General features: G+C 33.3%; 3 protein-coding genes and 1 long non-coding RNA gene across 11 annotated transcripts; 2 read left to right on the forward strand and 2 right to left on the reverse strand.

Moving 5' to 3' along the window:
* Window positions 1–150: 150 nt before the first annotated feature.
* Window positions 151–4,504, forward strand: LOC124952870 (ATP-binding cassette sub-family D member 3). Of its 2 annotated transcripts, XM_047503407.1 has the most exons (12): window positions 151–556; window positions 622–664; window positions 742–929; window positions 997–1,066; window positions 1,176–1,273; window positions 1,550–1,730; window positions 1,871–2,083; window positions 2,192–2,261; window positions 2,336–2,811; window positions 2,903–3,202; window positions 3,294–3,455; window positions 3,570–4,504. In XM_047503407.1, the coding sequence occupies exons 1-12, from the start codon at window positions 441–443 to the stop codon at window positions 3,645–3,647; spliced, it is 1,995 nt and encodes a 664-aa protein (XP_047359363.1). In that variant the 5' UTR covers window positions 151–440; the 3' UTR covers window positions 3,648–4,504. The 2 variants fall into 2 exon arrangements, with proteins under 2 accessions (XP_047359363.1, XP_047359364.1); XM_047503408.1 differs by lacking the exons at window positions 622–664; window positions 742–929 and having other exon boundaries at window positions 435–556; window positions 975–1,066.
* Window positions 4,505–4,720: 216 nt separating this feature from the next.
* LOC124952869 (midnolin-like) lies at window positions 4,721–14,824 on the forward strand. Of its 4 annotated transcripts, none has more exons than XM_047503404.1 (6): window positions 4,721–5,616; window positions 5,708–6,359; window positions 9,510–9,597; window positions 10,270–11,547; window positions 11,828–12,158; window positions 12,273–14,824. In XM_047503404.1, exons 2-6 carry the CDS (start codon window positions 5,719–5,721, stop codon window positions 12,536–12,538), a joined length of 2,604 nt encoding a protein of 867 aa, XP_047359360.1. In that variant the 5' UTR covers window positions 4,721–5,616; window positions 5,708–5,718; the 3' UTR covers window positions 12,539–14,824. The 4 variants fall into 4 exon arrangements, with proteins under 4 accessions (XP_047359360.1, XP_047359359.1, XP_047359362.1 ...); XM_047503406.1 differs by having other exon boundaries at window positions 5,528–6,359; window positions 10,270–10,624; window positions 10,721–11,547; XM_047503403.1 differs by having other exon boundaries at window positions 5,523–6,359.
* LOC124952875 lies at window positions 8,999–11,516 on the reverse strand. The gene is made up of 3 exons (XR_007102042.1): window positions 10,355–11,516; window positions 9,912–10,165; window positions 8,999–9,645 (listed from the first exon to the last, which is right to left on the reverse strand). It is a non-coding gene; the product is annotated as an uncharacterized LOC124952875 (long non-coding RNA).
* Window positions 14,825–15,502: 678 nt separating the features above from the next.
* Window positions 15,503–17,669, reverse strand: LOC124952872 (small glutamine-rich tetratricopeptide repeat-containing protein alpha). Of its 4 annotated transcripts, none has more exons than XM_047503410.1 (4): window positions 17,512–17,669; window positions 16,573–16,916; window positions 16,023–16,490; window positions 15,503–15,947 (listed from the first exon to the last, which is right to left on the reverse strand). In XM_047503410.1, the coding sequence occupies exons 2-4, from the start codon at window positions 16,890–16,892 to the stop codon at window positions 15,833–15,835; spliced, it is 903 nt and encodes a 300-aa protein (XP_047359366.1). In that variant the 5' UTR covers window positions 16,893–16,916; window positions 17,512–17,669; the 3' UTR covers window positions 15,503–15,832. The 4 variants fall into 4 exon arrangements, with proteins under 4 accessions (XP_047359366.1, XP_047359369.1, XP_047359370.1 ...); XM_047503413.1 differs by lacking the exon at window positions 17,512–17,669 and adding an exon at window positions 17,363–17,505; XM_047503414.1 differs by lacking the exon at window positions 17,512–17,669 and adding an exon at window positions 17,030–17,268.
* Window positions 17,670–18,774: the final 1,105 nt, after the last annotated feature.

The raw sequence follows: 18,774 nt of genomic DNA on the forward strand, positions 1-18,774 counted from the left end.
TTGATTGAAATGTAGATATAATATTTACGTGGTGTAAAATCTGTAAATCGATTTATTATATATATTTCACGAAAAAATGTTCTAGATTTGGAAATAAATTTTTTTCATTCATTATTTAAAACGATCATTGTCATTTTTTATATATGTACATATTTGTTTTTCTTCTTTTCTTTCTTCTATATTTATTTTTTTTTAATTCTCTTTCATTATGAATATTTTTCCATCATACATTATTCATGTTTTGCTAATAATTATAATATATTCTTATATTAATGGTACTGCTTAAAATTAAATTCATGAATGTTTTCAAGGTTTTATCATTTTGAATAGCAAATTAAAAAATCCCCTCTCTATTTACGCTGTAAAAGTGAAGTTGGTGTAGTTTACATTCGTAATAGATGTAGAAAAGTTTAGTTCGAAAAAGATTCATAAAGAACACGATGGCACCAGGACTTAGTAAACACACATTTAAATATGCTTTAGTTGGAACCGTAACGATTAGTACTTTGGTATGGTTGTTAAAAAAAAAAGGAAGGAAACATTCTGCAAAATCCAGGTAATTAATTGATAATATTACAAATATCTTAATCGTGCTTAGTAAGAGATTTGTTTCATTTGTAGAAATGTGTGGTCTACTAATGAAATACAATATATCATCAAAGAGGTAATCTTTCGGCAATTATATATATATATATATAAAAAAGAAAGAAAATACAAATAATGAAGTATTTAATTTTATAGAAAAAATCAAAAGGGCCAAAAGTACAAGTTGACAAAGTATTTTTGCAAGAGTTATATAAACTCCTGACTATTGGCATTCCTGGAGTATTATCAACTGAATTTCTTTTTTTATTGCTTATCGCTGGTTCTTTAACTGCTAGAACCATATGTGATCTTTGGCTGATAAATATGAGCACTCTTATTGAAACGTATTAATTGTTTTTTATAATTATTTCCAATGATTTTTTTTTCAGTAATGGAAGATATTTTTTTTAGATCAATTATCACTATGAATTTTGATTTATTCAAGAAACTTCTGTTAAAATTTGTCATTATATTACCTAGTGTAAGTAACTAACTGATTCTTGATATATTTTTTATATTTAGATTGTCCAACAATCTTACATTTGTTGAAAAGAATTATTATATATTTTAATATAATTTTATTTAATTAGGTAGCAATTGTGACCAATATTATGAAATATAGTATAAGCGAAATGAAATTAAGATTGCGCACAAATCTAACACATTATTTAATGAATCAATATCTTAAGTAAGTTTTATTACCATTTTTAATTAGTTATTAGAATTGATAATTAATTTTAAATGATATGTCATCGTGAAAAGTTAAAAGTTAGAATAATTATTCAAATCTGATATTGATTATTATTCTCTGGATTGGGAAACAATTTACAATTACACAAACAATTTCTTATGAAATGATATTGTGAAGTTACATATTCAAATTTATGCTTTCACGGAGAATTATAAAATAAATATTATTTTTCTTTAATATTAAATACTAATAACATATATTTTTTATTTGCAGGGGCTTTACATATTATAAAATGAATAATTTAGATGCTCGTATTGCAAATCCAGATCAACTACTAACAACTGATATAGATAAATTTTGCGAATGTTTTACAGACTTATATGGAAATATAATGAAGCCACTTTTTGACATTATTGTATATGCCTCCAAACTCACCACTAATCTAAGTGGACAAGTATATTAATATATTATAATATTTATACCATATTTATGCATTGTTCAATTCCATAGACTTAAAGAAACGTGCTTTTTATTCTCCTTGCTTATTTGATATTTTTTCTTTTTGTTTTTGTTTTCTTTTTTCTCTTTTTATAGACACCACTTTTGTTGACTTCATATCTACTGGTAGCTGGTACTTGTATAACCACCTTGAGAAGGCCAGTGGCACAAATGACTATGAAAGAACAGCAGTTGGAAGGTGAATATCGACATATCAATTCACGCTTAATAACGAATTCGGAAGAAATAGCATTTTACCAAGGAAATAATAGAGAGAAATTAACTTTGCTAACTAGTTTTCACAAATTGGTAAGTTGAACAAAAAAATTTATATGGCAATATTACTATTTATATAGCAATATACACATTTATAATATTATTATTTATATAACAATATACATATTTATTCTGTTTCAGATTACACATCTTCGTAAATTTTTGGAATTCAAATTTTTAATAGGGATATTGGACAATTTCATTGGAAGATGTAAATTAATAAATAAACAAGACATATATATCTAATAAAAATAATATTTGTTAAAAATTTGTTTCTTTTTTCAGATTTGGCAATGGTAGTTGGATTTTATGCCGTGAGTATACCATTCTTTAAAAAAGATCATGCCGTTCTTTCAGGCTCCTCTGAACATCGATTTAAACATTATTATACATATGGAAGAATGTTGGTAAAATTTGCAGAAGCAATAGGTGTATTCATATTAGCAAGCAGAGAGATAACAAGATTAGCAGGTTTCACAGCAAGAGTTACAGAAATAAAAAATGTACTGAATGAGTTGAATTCAGGAAAATATGTTAGAACAATGATCACAGACTTGAATGATGATTCAAAAGTTCATCCAGGTGCAGGAAAGATTGTTGCAAAAGATAATATTATACGATTCGAACATGTTCCACTTGTAACACCAAATGGAGACGTTCTTATTAAAGAATTGACATTCGAAGTTCAATCTGGCATGAATGTAATAGTTTGTGGTCCAAACGGTTGTGGGAAAAGCTCTTTGTTCAGAATTCTTGGAGAGGTGAATATCTTTCATCTTTATTTTATTTATTGTACATTATCTAATAAGCCAATAATTTTTAATTGTATATCTCTCTTTTATATTGAATCAGTTGTGGCCTGTTTGGGGTGGTACAGTTACAAAACCACCACGTGGAAAATTATTTTATATACCACAACGTCCTTACATGACATTGGGTACTTTAAGAGACCAAGTTATCTATCCTCATACTAAAGCAGAAATGGTCAGACGTGGACAAATGAGCGACGAAGATTTGCAGAATTTTTTAAATTTAGTACAATTAAGTCATCTTCTGAAAAGAAATTTTCAAGAAGATTCTGAAAATCAAGGATGGGATGCTGTAGGCGATTGGATGGATATTTTATCAGGAGGTGAAAAGCAACGTATTGCGGTAAATAATTTAATTAAATATTGTATCATCAAATAGATGAACTTAAATGTAAGATATCTCTATTACTTAGTGAATCTTAATATATTTGTAGATGGCTAGATTGTTTTACCACAAACCGCAATTTGCAATATTAGATGAATGTACAAGTGCTGTTAGCGTCGACGTCGAAGACTCTATGTATTCTTATTGTAAAGATGCAAATATTACTTTATTTACTGTTTCTCATAGACGGTCTCTTTGGAAACATCACGAGGTAACGAACGAATTGTTTTCCACCAGTTGTCATTATTTACAACATAGACAATTATTTATGTATTTTTAAAAAATAATTAATTATTAATAATGAATTTGGTCTATTCGATTGCAGTTTTACCTACAAATGGATGGTAGAGGAGGATACGAATTTGGAGAAATTGGATCAGATACAGAGAAGTTTGGATCATAAATATATTGATTCTTTCTTAAACAATATTATTTGGTGAAATATACGATTATATTAAATGGCAATCATAAACATAACAGAAATAATGAAAACAAATGAAATGACGAGCAAAAGAATACATAATATTTTATTAAAATACCAAATTTATATAGATCTCTTTGTTTTCAAAAGAATTCAATATGTAAGCAAAAATACCATAAACATTATTTTTACGTGTATACGTGTATAATCAAAACTATTAAGAATAGCTTTTATATATTTTTCTATCCGACTTTTTATAGTTTTTGCTTATGAGTATGTAAATATAATACGAATACTCTCTTGTTCTTCCAGTTTTACCATGAACTTATAAAAAAGCATTATTATATTGTATATAGTTGAAGGTTATATCGTAATAATACATCGTTGGGAAATGATATATTTGCTTTGTAATTAAGTACACCGTATCAACTTATTCCATATAAAAGAAATTTAACAAATATATCAAATAAACTAATGAATAAAAATATTTAGCCGAAGAATTGTCGTGGAACATATTCTGTAAATGTCGTGTGTATATATACACAACTTTATCTCTGTATGAAATATTTGATGCGATTGCAATCTGTAATTATTCTATGTATATCGTTTTATATTAATGTTATTAAAAATATACTTTTAAAGAATGAGAGAGAGAGAGAGAGAGAGAGAGAGAGAGAGAGAGAGAGAGAGAGAGAGAGAGAGAGAGCGATATACTGAATTATGTACAAAGATTGTAACAAATAAGGCGAAAGGATAATTTCTTAAAAAGGATTTTCAAAAATAAATATAAAAATATTATAACGAATATCTCGCAATAAAGAATAAATGAATTAATCTTTTTTATTGGCATTATAAACGTACAAAAACATAGGAAATGTGCTATGTGTCGATAATATAGAAAAAAAATATTATTTCGTTTAAATTTAGCGGGCTCATTTAAATTCAGCGCCATCATTGCACACGTCACAATTAGTTCGGAAAAGTTCGGCCACGTCCGGATATTTCACAGGAGCTCCAGGGTTTTCGTTGCTCGGTCGGCAGCAGTTGCGGGCAGTTGTAGGCATTTAACGAAGGAGGACGGTCGTTTGGTGAGGAGAATGAACACGTGAGATCGGAAAAGGAGAGAGAGAGGTAGAGAGAGAGAGAGAGAGAGAGAGATAGATAGATAGATAAGAGCAAATAAAAGTGGGTGAGAGGAAGAAGAGAAGATAGAAGAAGGGGCGGAAGGAGGAAGCGAAGGTAGTTTGAGCGTCTATCACGTATGTTCGTATCACCATTCTACGTACCGGCGACGAAACGAAGAAGAAAATTAGTATTCCGTTTGGTGAAAATCTTAAGGACGTCGAAAGATCGCGAAGAGCAACGTACAACGGTTGATTATTTTCGTAATATCGATCGAGAAACTTTTCACCTTTGCATGCATTCCGAATACCCTTTCTCTTCGTTTTCTTTCTATAATCAGTAGTTCCGTTGACCGATTCGACCGATTCTATTTGTCATTGGAGTTCCTCTTAACGTGTTTCGATTGGATTGAAAAAAATAAAAGATTTCAACGAATTCCTGGGAAAAAGGAAAAGGAGAAGGGGAGAGAGAGAGGAGGAGGAGGAGGAGGAAGAGAAAAACGCTTTAGTGGGATCGATAGATCGAGCGTAGGGGCTACAACACTGTGACTCGCGATCGTGGGTGTGGGTGTTGGGTGCGAGTGTGCTTTCCCAGCCGCGTGTGCTGCTTAGGTGCGTGCGTGAGTGCGTGCGTGTGTGTGTGCGTGAAGAGAAGAGGAGGCGACGCGTGAAGACGAGGACGACAACAACAACGAAGACGAGGACGACGGCGGCGACGGCAGCGGCAGCGGCGGCAACGACGACGACGGCGGCGGCGGCGGCGGCGGCGGCGACGACAACGAGGAGGACAACCACGACGACGATCAAGACGACTACTACTACTATTAAAGGTGGGACAAAGCGAGCAGTATCTGCTTCGAAAGGAAGAAAAAGGAAGAAAAGCGTACACCTTTTTAGAAGAGGGATCGCACGTTTTTGCAGGAGCCGACGGGATGGAAGGTAGTTCTCAGCCACCGCCGTCGTCATCGGATATAATGATGGGAAAGGAGAACGAGGAAGAATCAAAGATATGTAGAAACGTCGAAAAGTCTGCTGCTGCCGCCGCCGCCGCCGCCGCCGCTGCTGCTGCAGCTGCCGCCTTGGTGGTGACCTCCTCTTCTGTCTCGTCCTCCTTCTCGTCCTCCACCTCGTCCTCCACCTCTTCTTCCTCTTCCGTCTCGTCTTCGTCACTATCCTCCGCCTCTTCTACCTTCTCCTCGTCTTCGTCTTCTTGCTTCTCCTCCTCTTCCTCCTCCTCCTCTTCCTCCTCCTCATCCTCCTCTTCCATATCCTACTGGTCAAATTCACCTGATGCAACGTTACCGAACGAACCGGACTATCGTGGCCGGGCTTCAAATCTAAGATCTAATTCTTCTTCCCCGATCCCAATCACATCTCCGTCCCCGCCAGGGTGTGGCTGCGTCGCGGCCGCAGCCGTCGAACCCGACGAGATCACGATCAGCATCACCCCGACAACTGGTGGACAATTTGATCTTACGGTCGATCGTTCCGAAACTATCGAAAATCTTAAGAAGATCATTTCAAAGAGACTCAAGGTCGCTAAAGAACGCATCTGTTTGTTGCACCTCGAGAGGTGAGTACAACTCGTAGAAGTTACACCAATCAAATATAATTAAATACATTCTATGAGATTTTCAACGTTTTCGTTTCTTATGGTATTATTAAAACGGGAAGAAGATTTTTATCGAGCGAACGACGAATTTTATTTAAAGTACGAAGTATTATCCTCGCGAATAATTTATACGATCCTCGAACATTTAATTTTAACATGTTTTTTCAACGGACTATAATTAGTCATGAAATAATTAGTTATGAAATAATTAACGAATGTATAGTTCTTTTTAATTTTTTATTTTCTCTCCGCCCTTTTCCTAAAAAAAATGTTTAGTTAGGAAAAGAAAAAAAAAAAAAATGAAACCATTGTAAAACTTCGAACTACAAGGTATTAATTAATATCTATATTTAATACATATGTAAGACATTTATTATCATTGAAAGATTTTTAACCCGAAGCGAAAGGAAGGAAAAAAGAAAGAAAAAAAATGCGTAGATAATTTCTATTTTTCTCTCTTTCGTTTACAATCTAAAAGAGCTTCGACCATTTTTTTTTTTTTTTTTTTTTTTTTTTTTCCGAAAAGAATAAAAGAATTTTCTTGGGTGATGGCGACGGTGATCGACGGTGTGGTGAGGACAAAGCTTGAGAATGTGTTGTACACGTGTATGTATATGAAATCATCATTTGAATATAAGAAAGAGATCGTTCGGCGAAACCGTGTAAAAGAAAGAGAGGTTTCATGAAAGAAGGAAAGAAAGAGAAACCGTTGTTGACCCGTACAAGAGAATGCTCGAGCTCGCGGAATAGTCGTCACCGGTGTATGTGGTGCGCTTTCGGACGTAGTGCGGCCACGATCGAGTAGGAGAAATCTCTTTTGAGAGAACGAGCAAGAGAGAGAGAGAAAGAGAGAGGAGGTGAAGGAGGTGAAGGGGGAAATGAAAAAAAGAAGGAAAGAAAAGAGATATATAGAGGGAGTACGTGTGCGCGCTTCGTAGGCGTCGTGGGGGCCGTCGCTCTCCATGGATCCTCCTGTGGCGCGTGTATGCACAAGAAAGAAAGAAAGAAAGAAAGAAAGATAGATAGATACACTACTACCACACGATATAAAGAAAGATAGGGAGGGAGGGAGACAGAAAAACAGAGAAAGAGAGAGAAAGAAAGAAAGAGATAAGAGGCTAGAGATAGAAAGAGACAGAAGTGGTGGTGGTGGTGCAGTAGGTAGAATACCTCGATAAATTGCGTTCTCTAGAGCGAAACGATGACAGCCATCTACGACGTGCGTTCTCGCGCGTGCACGCGGGGAAGAGGAAGGAAACGAGTGTATGTGTGTGTGTGTGAGAGAGAGAGAGAGAAAGAGAGAGGAGAGAAAGACAGCGAGCTCGGTCGCGAGGGCGACCGAGTGGAAGAATTCACGAGAGGGTAGGAGTAAGAAGAAAAAAAACAAGCGGCCGGTCAGAGAACGTAGGACAGAGAGCGGTTATTCCCGTACACGGATTCATCGACGACGATGTTTTTCGTCTCTTTCGTCTTCTTTTAGAAGATTCTCTATTCCGTATTTCGCCTTGAATTATCTATCTTTTAAACGTGATATTGGTCAGACGAGGTCACGAACGATTCTTTCATAAAATTGATTAAATTAAAACAATTGTAAAGGTTATAGAGACAAAAAAAAAGAAGAATTAAAAAAATAAATAAAAGATTTATCGGTTTTTTTTTTTTTTTTTTTTTTTTTTTTTAAGGTTACGCGTGGAGAACTATATTTTTGATATTTGACGTTTGATATTTTTGAATAACAGTTTGTGTTCTATTCTTTTCGTTAGTTTCTCTTCCATTGTTTAAGCCAATTTTCAAAGAATATATAATATACAGGTATAGAGAAACACCAATCAGAGAAGCGTTCCTGTAAAACGTGCGAACAACAACGTCCAATAATTAACAAAGCTCGTTAGCCAATTGTTTTTAAGCTTTATGAAAATTCAAATTTGGCGCGAAACAAGAGAGAGAATGAGGCGGAGGGGCAACAGAGAGGATGAATTGAAAACAAACGAAGTAACATCGTACGTGATTTTTTACATACATATATGCTCGCGTGCGTTCAGGGTCGCACGAGTTTGGTTTTCCCCTCCTTTTTCTCTCTCTCTCTCTCTCTCTCTCTTTCTCTCTCTCTATTTGAGACACGACTGCGTGTACGTATATACGCGTGCTTCTCCCCGCCAGCCCTTCGTCGTCCCCTGTACGCGACGACCTCGTGCGCGCATGCGCCTTATGGAAGAACGAGCTTGGACCAACGGGTCTCTTCTTGGCCTTTCCCGTCTCTTTTGGTTGCTTCTTATAGTGGTCTCTTAGTCTACGTTTTCGAAGTGTTACAAAGGAATGGGGAAAAAAAAAAAGAAACAAACAAATCTATTTCGCCTTATCTCTTCTGATTCCATGAAATACTTATTCAGAAATAAGATTTTCGATAAGACACTTCCAAAATTGCTTACGATGATTTGCAAATTATTATAATTATTCTATGAAGAATTAGCTCTCGAGCTTTGATGAAAATAAAACGTAGAAATGATGTTTACTTAAAAAATGAAGGTATTATTAACGAAATCAAATTGAGCCGAACGTTTAGGTTAAACGTTTTATACGAAAATAGTAAAAGTTTTAAATCAGCTACGATTGATTATTTTTATTTTGACTTTTCATTTAACAACCCGATTGATTTATCGTCCATTTGTCGATATTCATGTTATTATTTTTCTTTACGATATATTACAACGGTTTTATGAATCGATATCATATCGTTTCATGTTTAGGTAAACGCAATACGTACTTTGAGCTACCGATACGTTTGATCACACGTGTCTTCTTCCAAGTTTCTTATCATTGGGAACTTTGAGACCATGAAATTATATTCTCTTTTTCTTATTTTATTATATCAATATGACATAGCATCTTTGTAATTATAAGGGAAAAGTTTGTATACTCGAAGATATCTTATTGCGTTTATCTAATCCGAAACTTCTTCTACACATTTGAATTAACTTCGTATTAATTATTATATAATTCATTTAAAAATTTGTACAAATGATTGTAAATAAATGTTTAATAAATAAATGTTGAATAAAAAATACGTATTGGTACAGGAAAGATTATTCTTTTCTAAAATTTTTGTTATAGACAGCTACGCGATGGAACTCTTGAGGAAAATCGTTTGCAAGATGGAAGTAGACTCACATTATTGCCAAGTGTGGAAACAGGATTATTGGTAAGTTTCCTTCAATGTTTAGATTTGCAAGAATTAATGATGCTTCTTCTATAATATATGTGCATAAAATATTAGAAATCAGATAGATGATGTGAATTAAAAAAGATGATGTAAAAATGTTAATTATTATATTTTCTTGCAATTTTAAATCGTTTTTTATCAATAAAAAAGAAATATCATCTCCGAAGAATATTAATTAAAAGAGTATTAATTATTTATGTTACTTCAAACTGATAAAGAAACAAAGAATAAAAACACTCGGGTTAAAGTGTTTAATATAGTTTCTTAAAGCGTATATACAAATCAAGTTATACCAAATACGCGATAGCCGTCAATGTGAGAAAGAAGTCCGTTAGGTGTGCCGAGGGATGACTAGACGAGCCATCGAGGGTCTCTGAGCTTCGATGCGACGAGGTTTCCTTCCTTCTGCAGGTCTTCTTGTTTTCATCTTCTGCCGTTGCTTTGTTTCATCGATTCGTTCGATCATCTTTCTTTTATTCGATCCTCATCCTTTCTCTTCTATATCGAGTTGAATTATCTTTTTTTTTTTTTATTTTTCCTATGGACCCTACGAAAAATTGTAAATGGATAAAATGATATATGTGAATATTGGGGAGAAAGGACATACGTGAAATGTTCGGTAACATTTAAAAAAACATATTTGTTTTTTAGGCACAACGCCCAGAGCAAAGCGTAATGCAAGCATTGGAGAGTTTAAATGACTCGCAGGTGAACGACTTCTTGTCTGGAAAGGCACCTCTAAATCTGACGATGCGGTTGGGCGATCACATGATGCTGATTCAACTGCAGTTATCGACGGTGAGAGTGCCTTTACCAGGTAGCAATCAAACGAACGGCAGCGGTACTACTAGCTTGACCGTCGGCGGAAACAACGGCGGTGGAAACGGACCGAATCTTTCGACGAATCACGTTTCGCCCTCACTTCAAAGTAGGCGATCAACGGTGTTGGCGGCACGTTCTACAGCGAGTTCTACGGCGAAACTTCAACGAGGAAGCGCAGCAGCCCGTACGTCCTCCCTCGTAAGCCGTTTGGCATCGGCTTTACATGCTGCGGCGAGCTGCAGCACAAGTTTATCGACAGCGACCAAAACGACAAGTTCAGTCTGTTCCAGTCGCGCTACCACTGCGTTTTCGGCTACCAACTGTTCGAGTATGTGCCAGTCTCGACTTCTCTATCATCATCATCGTTACCACAATCATCATCATCATCATCACCACCACCATCACCGCCATCATTCGAGGTATAAGCCAACTTGTACCTCGTCCTGTACTTCTCCCTCCCCTTCAACATCCTCTCCCTCTTCTTTTCCTTTTTCCTCTTCTTCTTCTACCTCCTCCTCCTCCTCCTCTCTACCATCATCTCTCGCCTCACCCTCATCTCTCTCCTCACCCTCCGGCACCATCTCCTCTTCTTCAACCACCTGCTCCACTACTACTGCCGCCGCCGCCGCCGCCGCAGCCGCAGCCGCAGCCGCTGCTGCTGCCGCTGCCACTAATGCTGCCACTGCCGCCGCCACTGCTGCAGCCGCCGCCGCTGCTGCTGCTGCTGCTACTGCTGCCGCTGTTGCTACCACTACTACTACTACTACCTCATCCTCGACCATTTCCATCGACCATTTGCAACAATCTACCTCCATCAATTACACTTGCTCTGAGTCAACCTCCTCGTCGTACGACTCTACGACGCCAGCGAGCAAAAAGCTTTGCACCGCTCATCACGTGCATCAATCGACGCTCGAAACATCGAAGAGAAACGGAGAGGATGGCACGGATATCACGACGCAGACTTCTCCTCTACCCTCCCTCATGGACAAAAGTGCCAAGCTCGCCCTAGACACCCGAGCGTTAGCCGAGGCATCCCGTAATTTGACGCAGAAACTGAAGCAGCTCTCCTCTGAGGTATTCACCTCGCGGGTCGACCTCGCAGAGGTATACATTATTACCGATGCCAGTTCTCCCTGTGTATACTTATAATATTTATATTTATATGGTATTATATATGAATTATTAAAAGAGCTTCAATTTATCAACCAATTATAGTTTTTATTATAGCTTTTTTAAATTTTATTTTGGATCTTATTTTGAAAAGGCATGCTCTAGAGTATAATATTTTTAATATCTTATATTTAACTTCAATATTTTAATTTTTTAATTTAGAAGACAAGAAAACATTGAGATTAATTGTTACTTTAACTTGTGTTATATGTAGGAAAATGCGAGACACAGGCAAGGAGCGATGATAGAAAGTATGCATCATCATGGGAAGGGAGTATATTCTGGAACCTTCAGTGGGACCATCAATCCAGCGCTTCAGGATCGACATGGTCGTCCCAAAAGAGATATTAGTACTATTATTCATATTTTAAATGATTTGTTATGCGCTACACCTGCCGCTACAGCAGGGCATTATAGGCATCATCATAGGCATTCGAATAGCCGTCAACAATGTCCTTCTTCATCTAATGGAGCACCAACTTCAGGAACTGGAACTTCTGTTGGTGTAGGCTGTCATGATTCAAACACATCAGGACATTCTTTGGGTATGTGAAATGAAATATTTAAAGAAAAGAAAATATTTGTCAATTTATGCATAGGTATATATATATATATGCTGTACATATATACACTGTGTAATTTTATATTTCATTGTGTAGAAGAATTATCGAAAGAAAACGAAGCTACTAAGGGAAAAATGCGGCGTTTGCGTTTAGTCATGGAACAACGTCGTACTAAAAGAAAAGCTAGACGGGAAGCACGTGCAGCACCGCATGCTCCACAGTGGGCTGCTATGACACCCGATCCTATTTCAAATCATGATGCAAGTGCTGCAACAGCATCTGCTTCGAGCAACTCCAATACGGCTGAATCGCAAAACGAACCGGAACTTCAACCGTGTAGTCCCGAACCAGTTGTTGCTTGAATTTATTATTATTATTATTATTATTATTATTCTTTTTATTATTATTATTAATTATTATTATTATTAATTATTATTATTATTATTCAAATTCATCCTATAATATTAGTACTTTTGGTTAAATGAGTATAACGAGCCTCGTTGGATATATCACACTGATTTATTACTGTAGGTGTTGGAGCCCTGATTGATTGTTAATTTGAAGCGTCATGTACATATGTATCTATTAAGTTTTGCAAACGAGTTAACTCGTTATTTCTAAAATACGATTTTTATAAATAACGAGTGACATTATTGGATATTGTTACGTAGCTCGCGGATTTAAATGATTATCTATGTTTTTTTACACTTTTTATATAAGATCGAGATAACACATCACGATTGATGTATTTGCACTTTGCTATTGTTACGTTAGTTTCAAGGCGAATGCACAAACAGTCAAATCGTTCGATCTTTTGTTTCTTTTTTTCTTTTTTCTCTTTCTTTCTTTCTTTCTTTCTTTCTTTTTTAGAAATTTAATATGTTTATTATTATTAAATTGTAACGAGAGAGAAAATTGGGAGTACTCAGGACTCGACTGTAGTTGACAATAATTGTATCTTGCTGATAAGTCAGTGTGAGACCAGTATACACTCGATCATGTCAATAACACGAGAACGATCGATTTATAAAAAAAGAAATGTTGTAAGATTTTATTGAAAATGGGATGGTATTTCAGCTAGAATGTTGTCGCCGGTAGAGAGACTAAATACTTCTTGGATAATGAAAAAAAAAAAGAAAACTATATTCGCACCATTTTAATCGTTATTATCAGAGTTACTACTCCATGATGTGTACGCGTATGATTATACTTTTACTATTGGCGTATAGAGAAGTTTTGTATGACGGAAGAATGAAATTTCCTACGTAGGTATAAACAATATACGCGCTGAGAGTAACTGTTTCAAAAGCAATATATCGTCAAGACTTCGTTGAAAATAGAAATCTTGCAAAACGAAAGACACTCGTTATAGCGTGACTTTTTATTATGTATATTTCAATTCAAAGAAACAACTTCAAAAGCCAATTTGTATTTTCAGAAGACATTTACAAATTGTTTCTATCTTTAATCGCAATAATTTGTAAGTAGGATATATAAGCACTATTTTAACGTCACTTTCGTTTATTCTTTCAAATATGTTTTATTTAATTAGAAAAATCATATCAGCTAATTATAATATTACATACGAATGATTAATTTAAATATTTACAGAAACATCAATAATATAACTATTTCATATAATCCGAAGAGAAAGAGAGAGAGAGAGAGAGAGAGAGAGAGAGAGAGAGAGAGAGAGAGGGAGGGAGGGAGGGAGAGAGAGGGAGAGAGACAGACAGTCCAATCGAGCACTTAAAATGGCATTAAATTACTGTGCATATGTGGTGGGTGGTTAGATCGAGCCATTTCTCTATAACACCGAGTCACGCGCGTTATTACTCTTTCTAAGGATCATTCGTGCATTGTATTATTCAATGTATAATTGAAATAATACGTGATCCTATAGTTACAATAAGATGATCCTAAATGCATGGTCCTAATGCTACTTTGTTTAATTTGTTTACGTTTGTTAGGTACTAAATAGTATATCATCTACTGATAGTATATTGTGTTAGATTACTTAGGGAAAAAAAAGAAAAGTTATATTATAATTATTACTATTATATTATCATTATTATTACTACTACTATTACAGTTTTACACAAACTGGCTCAATACTGTAACATAAAATTATTCAACTTTATCGAGTACCAAAATAAACGAAATTGCTTGATAAGTTAAAATAATGTTTAACTATCATGCCTTCTTAAATTTCTATCTCGATCGTATCTAATATTTCCTAATGATTTAAATTGTTTAATAATTTTGTTTTATTTTACTAATTCAGTGATTACCATGTTCGAAATATATACTATTTAAAATGTTCAAAAACTTTAACAAAATATTTAAAATGAAAGAGACCGTTGTAAATGCTATGTCGATAATATAGAAATTTATATTTTGATTTTAACATTTGAAATTAAATAATTTTTTTTTGAAGATATCAGATTATTTATTTTAACAAATTAATTATGATTTTTTTCTTTTCTTTATAATTTTATTTAGTAAACAACTGAATTTAATCATGTCATACTATATTGATCTTTAGTACCTCCTATCGAGTATTATGAGAACTAAATGATTCCTTACCAAATAACACGCATGTATTTATAAAAATAATTGAAAAAATATATTAAAATACTTCACACACACACAATAGAAAATTTTTATTTTTTCATTTAGCTAATAAATATTTTTAGAATAAATAATATTACATAATAGCAAATAACGTGACTCAATGACACGAAATAATACTTTGGACTAATATACCATATTAGAGTTAAACATAATAATTGAAAAATTACACTATTTTGATATCTAATACCTTAGAACTTAAGACGTCTTTATAGATGTCTTCAAGATGATTATGATTTTCAAGAAGATTATGAGAAATTTGGAATCCACTTGTCATTATATACTCATGTTATTTAGGTTTCTTATTATTCTAATATATGAATTAAATATTTAGGGACAATGAAGAATTTTATCAAGTATCATGGTTTGATATGCTATGAAAGAATTCACAAGTACGTACGTAGTTTCTCAAATTTTTCAATTAATTAAATCTTTGATCATTATATTGGAATAGCAATTACAATACAGTAATAGTAATAATAATGAAATATAATAGTTAATAGTATATATGTATATAATTTGAAACGATATATAAACGTGTTAATGATAAATACGTTATTGACACAAGTCAGAAAGAAAACAACTTTTCCATTATGCAAAGAATGAATCATTTTTTGATGATTAGAGAATTATAAGAAAATTTTTTCTTATATTAACCTCAGCCTTTGTAAGTATGTATAGTATTTTACATCCGCTTTATGTTATTGAACGTTTTTAATTTCGATAAAACATTAAAAATGGAATATACAGAGTTTCAGAAGACAATATCTTACATTTATTCAACTTCTAAGTTAAAGAGAAGAATTCTTAAGTATTATATATGACCATAGACATGATTATTTGTATGCGTATAAATATTCATTTTAAATAAGACAGTTTTAACTGAATAAAGCAAAGTATTGATATGTACTTTGCAGTTTAATAAAAAAAAAAAAAAAATGACCACTGTCTTAAAATTTTTTCACATTAAAATCAACCTCGCTTATTTCAATCTTAGGTTGTTGTTTCTAAAACATAGGCTTATTTTAATTATGCTGCGGTGGATCAGGATCATTAGGGTTTCCTCCCATTTGTCTTCTTATAGTATCCATCAATAAATCTAGATTTTCACTCTGCATTTCCTGTACTAATTGTAATCCCCTATAAAGATAAAAATAATAAAATTAATTAATAATTTCTTCTTGTTAGGAACAGATAGGTCTAAGTTAAATTTACGCTTCAATTAATGCTTCCATACGCCGTTCTCTATGTTCAACGTTCGTCCTTGAGATGAGATTGTTTATTACATCCTGCATGGCTGGATTTGATAATATTTGCTCTATCATATTCATTAGAGGAGGATTATTATACATAGCACTTAAATCTGATCCTGTTGTTCCTCCCAATCCCATATTACAAACACATTGTCGAGCCAATTTCTCTTCTGCTAGCTGCAAATTGTTTCTATGACTTTCATTATCCGGTTCCATCTCCAAAGCCTTTTGATAACTTTCCTTGGCTTCTTTGTGCCTCTCTAAACTCGAGTACGCCAAGCCTAAACGTCCGTATGCTTTACTATACATAGGATCGATCGATAATGCAGTATGACAATCTTTAATAGCTTGATGATGATTTCCAAGTTTGCTGTAGACTGCAGCTCGATTGCAATAATAAACTGCATTATGTGCATTCAATTCAATTGCCCTAAAAATAATATTAAATTGTATAATTTAATATATATGATATAATAATGGAATAATCAATTGAATTAATTTATATAACATACTTGGTATAATTGTTAATGGCTTCTTCAAGTTTTTCTGCTTTTACCAGAGCATTACCCTCATTCTTATATCTTTCAGCTTCAGCTTTTGCCTCTGGCGTAGCTTCTGGACCAAGGTCTGGCTTAGCATTTTCTACAGCAGCCTTGTAAACTTCATACAAATTAAATTTTGCAGGAGTATCACTAGCTTGTACGCTATACGCTGTTTCTAAACATTGAATCGCTACTTCAAGACTTTCACGCGAATCTGCTGTAATATCCCCATCCTCCAACTGATGGGTCAGAAATTGAACTATCGCAGCAACTAATCCTTTGACAGCCATTACTTGTCAAAGAAATATGTTGATCTGAAAAAAAAAAAGTTAATAAATTTAACGATTAGTATAAAATGAATATTTAAGATATAAATATAATATAATAATTATTAAATAGAATAGAATTAATTAAATAAAATATCGACCATTGAGAAGTTTTGCATTTTATGTCAATTCATTGTCGCGTAGAAGATGTAATGCATAGAAGAAATAATGAAGGAATTTTAATTAAATAAAAATCCGGTTAGTGTATCTATGTGAATGTGTTGTTATGACTAAATCGGTATATCAAAGATTTCTTCAACATCCGAAAAATCTTTCTCATCAATTCGCAAATGAAAATCGTAATTGTTTTTCTTTTATATAACAATATTTAACAATATTACGAAGATTTGTAAATAAGTGCATAAAATTAATATGGAAAACGAAGAGAAATGAGAAAAAAAAAAGGAGGGGAGAAGACAGACAGAGACACGTACACCGATCTATAACTTCGAACCGTTATTTGAGACGCAGTAGTTCCTCGCAAAAAATATTTTTGTCTTATAGATAAACTTTTCATTCGTTATCGTTTGATATGGTGTATAGTACCACCGTTTTCAGTATAGTATTTAATACAATCTAATACCTTTAGTGTCAGTGTCTTAAAATTTCGTGATGTCTCTGCTTGTATCTGCTACTCAAGCCTAACTTAACCTTTTTGTTATAAAGTATCAAAGAGTGGGGGTACCATCCATAATTTTGGCAATTTACAATCTGTTACATTCTTTTGGAAAAGCTAAAAATATGAAATATATAATGAATCAACAATAATATTAATTTTATCAAATTATTCTCTTGTTCTTTAGAAGCTAGAATGAAATTCTATATTTTTATTGGTTAAATCTATTGGACCAATGGATGTAATGAAATAAGAACCAATCAGTGTCTCACAATAAGAACCAATCAGTGTCTTACAATATCGACCAATCAATGATCTGTATTAAGGACCAATCAGTGTTTTGCACTGTGAACCAATCAGAAAAAACCAATATTAGCTTATTACTTGATATTTATTTTATATTTACGCTGTTACTGATTGATGTAATAATAACCGAATTGATAGTGTTTATTTTAATTCTAGAATATTAATGACATGTAGCATTGAATAACACATGATAAAGATTAAATAGTTGAGACATCAAAATATTTTTCGAATACGATTGTTTGTCATTTATAAGTGATACGTTCTTTCGAATCTTTTCCTATTTCGTTATAATTGGCCATAATTATAATCACAATGTTATTAACAACAAATCAAATAACAAAGTTAAAATGTTCTAAGGAAAAGTCTGATATAATTATTAAATAAATATTTAAAATCATAATTGCAGATTCAGGTAAAAATTTTGTTAGATATAATTAACCTTTTTTTAGTAGATATTATTACGAATTCATTATATATATTATAATTAAAAAAAAAAAAAAAAAAAAAAAAAAGAAAGTGAAGAGAGAACACGTATTTTTTCTAATAATCAACCGTCCATGAGATGTAAAAGTCGTTCGTCGTTTCGATGTCAATTATTTATAGTTAATATAGTAAAATGACTAATAGCTTCGAGCAATATTCATTGCAAAAAAAATAGCATGTCAATACATTTTGATAAAATTTTGTAATAGTCATGATACATCAAGTGATAAAAGGATAGATAAAAGACTACTTACCATATTTCGTAATATATAATTTGTCTACAATGAGTTTCATCAAGCTTTTTAGTCTAATGATATTTGAATATTTACATAAATTCTATTCACATATACATAATATATAGGGTGGTACATTTATATAAGGCCACATAAATATCTTCGGTTTATTGTGATGTAAAATATTTTTTATGTGATTTGCATGGGG

This window comes from Vespa velutina, chromosome 11, assembly GCF_912470025.1.
Source record: "Vespa velutina chromosome 11, iVesVel2.1, whole genome shotgun sequence".
NCBI lineage: Eukaryota > Metazoa > Arthropoda > Insecta > Hymenoptera > Vespidae > Vespa > Vespa velutina.

Excerpts from the sequence above, each read along its gene's own strand:
- LOC124952870 (XM_047503407.1), top strand. The coding sequence starts at position 441 with ATGGCACCAGGACTTAGTAAACACACATTTAAATATGCTTTAGTTGGA. Across the intron at positions 1,731-1,870 it reads CCACTAATCTAAGTGGACAA|ACACCACTTTTGTTGACTTC; the intron begins GTATATTAATAT and ends CTCTTTTTATAG. Across the intron at positions 2,084-2,191 it reads TAACTAGTTTTCACAAATTG|ATTACACATCTTCGTAAATT; the intron begins GTAAGTTGAACA and ends ATTCTGTTTCAG.
- LOC124952869 (XM_047503404.1), top strand. The coding sequence starts at position 5,719 with ATGGAAGGTAGTTCTCAGCCACCGCCGTCGTCATCGGATATAATGATG. Across the intron at positions 6,360-9,509 it reads TGTTTGTTGCACCTCGAGAG|ACAGCTACGCGATGGAACTC; the intron begins GTGAGTACAACT and ends TTTTTGTTATAG. Across the intron at positions 9,598-10,269 it reads GTGTGGAAACAGGATTATTG|GCACAACGCCCAGAGCAAAG; the intron begins GTAAGTTTCCTT and ends TTTGTTTTTTAG.
- LOC124952872 (XM_047503410.1), bottom strand. The coding sequence starts at position 16,892 with ATGGCTGTCAAAGGATTAGTTGCTGCGATAGTTCAATTTCTGACCCAT. Across the intron at positions 16,491-16,572 it reads GCCATTAACAATTATACCAA|GGCAATTGAATTGAATGCAC; the intron begins GTATGTTATATA and ends TATTATTTTTAG. Across the intron at positions 15,948-16,022 it reads ATGGAAGCATTAATTGAAGC|GGGATTACAATTAGTACAGG; the intron begins GTAAATTTAACT and ends TTATCTTTATAG.